This window comes from Anthonomus grandis, chromosome 16, assembly GCF_022605725.1.
Source record: "Anthonomus grandis grandis chromosome 16, icAntGran1.3, whole genome shotgun sequence".
Lineage (NCBI taxonomy): Eukaryota > Metazoa > Arthropoda > Insecta > Coleoptera > Curculionidae > Anthonomus > Anthonomus grandis.
In genome coordinates this window covers 4073091-4078240 of record NC_065561.1, presented here as the reverse complement: position 1 = coordinate 4078240, position 5150 = coordinate 4073091, and the positions used below count along the sequence as shown (strand labels likewise).

Sequence of the window (5150 nt, the reverse complement as noted above, 5' to 3'; positions counted from 1 at the left end):
AACGTTAACGGGATGCGGTTTTCGCGTTAGTGTGCTACTTTTTCGTACCGCTCAAGATGCTGTTAACAAAGAATTCATATCCCTTTTAAATTTCAAGAGATAGAACATTTTTGACAATATTGTATTTTAGGACTCCCCTCGTATAAGTATCGTTCAACTTATCGAAAAGCTAAATTAATATGCTTATGGATTTTTTCCGCAGAACGCAATGATGTAGATAATTTTGGTTACATATTTTCTCTTTTTGAGTTATAAACCAAACTTATGGTTTTTTTTAATGGAACACCTTGTATATTTATAGACTATGAAATCTGGCGTTTTATTTACCATTTCAAAAATAAACAAAAGTATGCACTTTTTTTATAAGCACGCAAATAAATCAAAATTTTCTAAAGCTGGTAGCATAATTTTATAGTAGGCTATATCGATTGTTTATAACATTAAACAAAAATAAATATGAAATATTTATATATCTTATCTGATCCGCCTTTGCTCTATTTTCCCGAACCAGTCTATTTTCGTTCTTTTGGTATTATTATTTAATTGATATTTATCAAGATGAAATTTATGAAATGAAATGATCAATTACGATATGATATATTTTATAGAGTAATGTAAATTCTGTAAAGAAGCTTTGGAGATCTATTTCCAGGCAAGTAAAGGTACGTGAGTATTTTATATAATTATGAGTAAATGTTTTATATAACTAGAAATTCGCTTGTTATATAATCAGAAAAAAATAAACCATTTTTCGAGATATTTGCTCTTTTAGAAGCAAATTTACTTGAGCACGGATTTTTTGTTTACTTGCGTCCTTTAACATACAGCAAAGAAAACATGGAAAGAAAAGAGATAGATGTTTTGGTTAATATAGAAGCAATACCTTCGTCATCATGTAGAAAAATTGATAATGAAATTGGTGTGCCAAAAACTGACGCTCAGAGGATCTTAAAGAAATATAAAAATTATGAAAAATAATAAACCGCTCGAAAATATTCCATTAGCGCAATATAAAGCTGTTGCTGTATTTACAGCAAGATGATGCACCAAGTCATAAATCTTATCATGCTCTTAATTTTAGATTTTTTATCAACATACGTATATACAAAATATGGTATTTAAAACACGATACGACAGCAGAACTTAGAGAGGCAATTTAGTTAGCTCTTCAAAATTTGCGTTAATTCTTTTTAATGTTATTCAAAGAATTGCAACGGTGTGCCCATTTTGCAAAAAAGAAAATGGTCTTTACTTTTTTTTTTTTAATAAAATGGTCTTGTTGTGTTTGTTATATTGTTCATTTATGACAAAAAACAGTTGTTAGAGGCTTACTATAAAAAAAAACTTTAACGATTTGGAAAATGACATTTTTTTAGTCTATAAATGTGTTGCATTTAAAAAAAGACATACGTTTGGTTTATAACTCAAAAGTGGTAAATATGTAACCAACATTATCTACACCACTGCATTCTACGTAAAAAAAAAGAAATGTTTTTTACCTTTTCGATGAAGTTAAAAGATAACGCAGATACGAGGAGTCCCAAAATTTCCAACATGCCTTGTATCTTCAAGCCTAAAAAACCTATGAAAATGCTGTTAACGGCATCTTAAGCTTAAGGAAAAAGTAGCACACTTCGCGAAAAACCGCATTCCGGTAATTTTAAAAATAACGGAGATAGCTAGCAAAAGTAGCCAAAATGAGATACCCTGTACAAATACTTAATTTAATTGGGACCTAAATGACCATATTTCTTAAAATTAAGTATGTAATTAATGTCATGATTCATTTATTATAATTGTATGCGTTCTAAAATCATCAGCAAAAAGTAGTTATACTTTGAATGTTTTAGCACATCAATAATGAATTCCAAGATGGAAGCCCAATGGGGGGAATTCTGAACAGGTGGTAGAGTACTTTATTTAGTTAAAGGATTGGAAAGACAATGGCAAAATGTGTTTAAATCAACTCGGAATCCCTTTTTCAACTTAAACTGGTTAAACTTTTACAACTGTCAAAAGTTCTGTTTTTCCGGTCAAGAAACTCTGTTTTTCATGAAAAACCTATTTATCAAAAATACCTAATTTAAACCATTTTTATTCAATAAATAGGTTTTTTATTTTTTCCAATTTCATATTCAGAATAAAGTTATGTAGCATATAGAAAATAGCTCAGAGATCGATAGATAATAAAACTTTAATTGAAATCAATTGGAAAAAATTTGCCTCAGTGATTGTATTTAAGATTTATTGGACTCAAATTATATTAAATTTAACGATAGGTATCGTTAAAGATTTAAGTTCATATTTCTTCTAAATATGTGAATAACTCTATTTTCTCCTTCTTTTCAATAAATGAGCATGTGAGATATTTTTATAATTGATTTTTACCATAAAAGTGACGTAATACCCAACAAAATATATAACTCATTATGAATTCCTCACAACAATACAGATTTTTACTATAAATAAGCTAGCAATATTTTATTAAATTTATTAACCCTTCTTTTGAAAAATGATCAAAAGTTTCTGATTTTATGACACTGCTAAGCATCTAATTACTGAGACTCCTCGCATACCTTAAAACCTGAAAGTAAATCCTTAAAAACTTACCTATTCTATAATTACCATAAATATTATCTGCTTAAACATATAGCCATACCTCTTGCTGCATTTTCGCTGCAAGCCGTGCTAATTATTAAAACACTTTCATTAGGTACCATTACATATTTTAGTGAAATAATATATAAGCTGCAAAGTGAAATAATCAAACCATTGAAATCAAGACAGTAAAATAACAAACAACATGATTTTAAAAGTAAGTTATAATTCTGTTTATTTAAAGTCAAGGGCAGAAAAATGATATGTTAAGACATCAGCATAAAGAAACCATAAAATCAGATTTTTTTTACAGTTTTTGATTTTAGCAGCTATTTTGGCATATGCCGCTGCTGGCTTAAGTCACAGCTCCTCAAGTTTGGGAGGTGGTGGGGGGCATGGACATCAAATTATTGAATTATATGTAAGTAAACAACTGCACCATTTTTTTTAAATAACTTTTTAAATTAGCTTTCATTTCGATTTGTAGACTAAACCACACTATGAATACAAATATGCTGTACACGATTCGAAGCACCATGACATCCACGAGCATAAGGAGGAACGGTATGGAGATAAAGTAAAAGGAGAATATTCGCTACATGAACCTGACGGTACGGTTATAACTTACAAGAAATAGATTTTGCTGTACTTTGTTTTCTTAGTGTTTAGAGTTACATTAAAGTAAAACTTCTTTATGCACGCTTGAGTTGGGGAGTAAGCTGATGAATGCGTTACGAAAAATGGGATCGGGCTAGGCGAACGATAGTTGAGGAGATATAAGTTAGTGGAGATATAAAGAGAGAGAGTTGCGATTCTTGTATTACTGTAGGAGCAAAAGAGAGTATATACATATATATGAATGGAGCTAAAGAAGTTTTACTTCAGTCGTGTGGTCTCAAGCACGCTCATTTTTTTAATATTATATTTCTAGGTACCATCCGTATTGTCAAATACGAGGCTGATCATAAAAATGGCTTTAACGCACACGTTGAAAGGAAAGGACACGCTGAACATCCACATATAGAGCACCATGTTCACTACCATGATGATAACTAGAAATGCGAGATTTATAGTAATGTAATTTAACATTATTTTCAAATTATTATGGAATTTAAATTTCAAGGAATACTTATTAGTATAAAATTTGTGAATTTGCTTGAATGTTGAGTTTAAATATATTTATTTTTTAATATATATATACAGGGTGTCTCTTTTCACATAGGCAAAAATACTACAGTATATACAAGAACTATAAAAAAGTAGTTTGAGATAGGACATCGATGTTCGGAAGTGCCTTGTTACCAAAATACGATGTGTTGACATTTTTCAAAAAAAAATTTTTTTTCCTCTGTATTAAAAACGCTTTAAACGATGGAACAGCTTATCTACGCAATACCTGCAACCAACAGAGAAGACCTAGTTGCTAGAGTTGTGGTGGCTGCGGACTTTCTGAGAAACGTTCCAGGGATGCACTTGATGTGCTCGCGTACATCGAGTGCATCAGGGTCAACAGGGGCAGAAAATGTTTGAAAATTAATGGAGGACACTTTCAGCATTTAGTTTATATTGCTTAAATTGTTTTTTCTATTGTTTATTGTTTAAATTGTATTTTTTTAAAAAGTTGTTTCTAATTTTTTTTATTTAAATTGTAAATTGTTTATTTTTTATTTAAATTATTTAATTTTTATTGCAACGATATTCAAATTTTCGTTGCGATTAAAAAGTTTCCTTGTATCGATATTTTTTTGCATGAAAACGGTGCATCAGAGCGCAAAAATGCAAGGAATTTGTTTTATTAAAAATAAACAAAATATATCATTTTTTTTTTTAATTAACATACATGTGTTGCAACTTTGTCGTTGGACAGGTCAAATTACCTGCAATTCCTCAGAAAGTTGCCTCCTAACCTATCATTTAATACCTAAAAGTCATTCAAACCGCTTTAAGCCTTTTTAATATACAGGAAAAAAATCTTTTTTTTTTAAATATTGTATTGTATTTGTATTTGTATGTATTTTTTTAAACACCCTGTATTTTGGAAAAGAGGCACTTCGTGCCATGGTGCGTCACGGAACATAGCAAAACCCATGTAAATTTTCAATCTGACAAATGTACCGGGTGCCCAACTAAGAATGGACGTCGGCGATATCTCAGGCCCTAATAGTCGTAGCGCCTTAAAAAAAAAAAAAAATTAATAAAAGTGGCCAAAAAAAATGCTGGAAATTATTTTGAAGTTCATCGGTCAACCGCTAGAGGGCGCCACAGCTTCTTTAAATCTTAAAATTGCATTTTTGCCAAAAAACCTCCAATACCGTACACCTCAAAATATTGTATTACTATTCTAGGAAGATTTCCTCACAAAAAAGTTTCTACAAAAATTTCTGTCAGTTGTCAAATAAAGTGGTGGGGGGCGTTTTTAGCTTGAATAAAGAAAACAGCTGAGAATCAGCTATGACTGGACCGATTTTTTTTAAACATATTTTTTTTTAAGTCTTTTGTTGCCTTATTTTTTCAACCAAAAAAAAATTTCAAATTACTTTTCCTAAAATCCG

The 5150-nt window shown here is 30.2% G+C and overlaps 1 protein-coding gene across 1 annotated transcript; it reads left to right on the top strand.

Annotated features, from left to right (window-relative positions):
• Positions 1-2698: 2698 nt before the first annotated feature.
• LOC126745698 (adult-specific cuticular protein ACP-20-like) lies at positions 2699-3796 on the top strand. Its single transcript, XM_050453666.1, has 4 exons — positions 2699-2815; positions 2912-3019; positions 3086-3209; positions 3530-3796. Exons 1-4 carry the CDS (start codon positions 2804-2806, stop codon positions 3652-3654), a joined length of 369 nt encoding a protein of 122 aa, XP_050309623.1. The 5' UTR covers positions 2699-2803; the 3' UTR covers positions 3655-3796.
• Positions 3797-5150: the final 1354 nt, after the last annotated feature.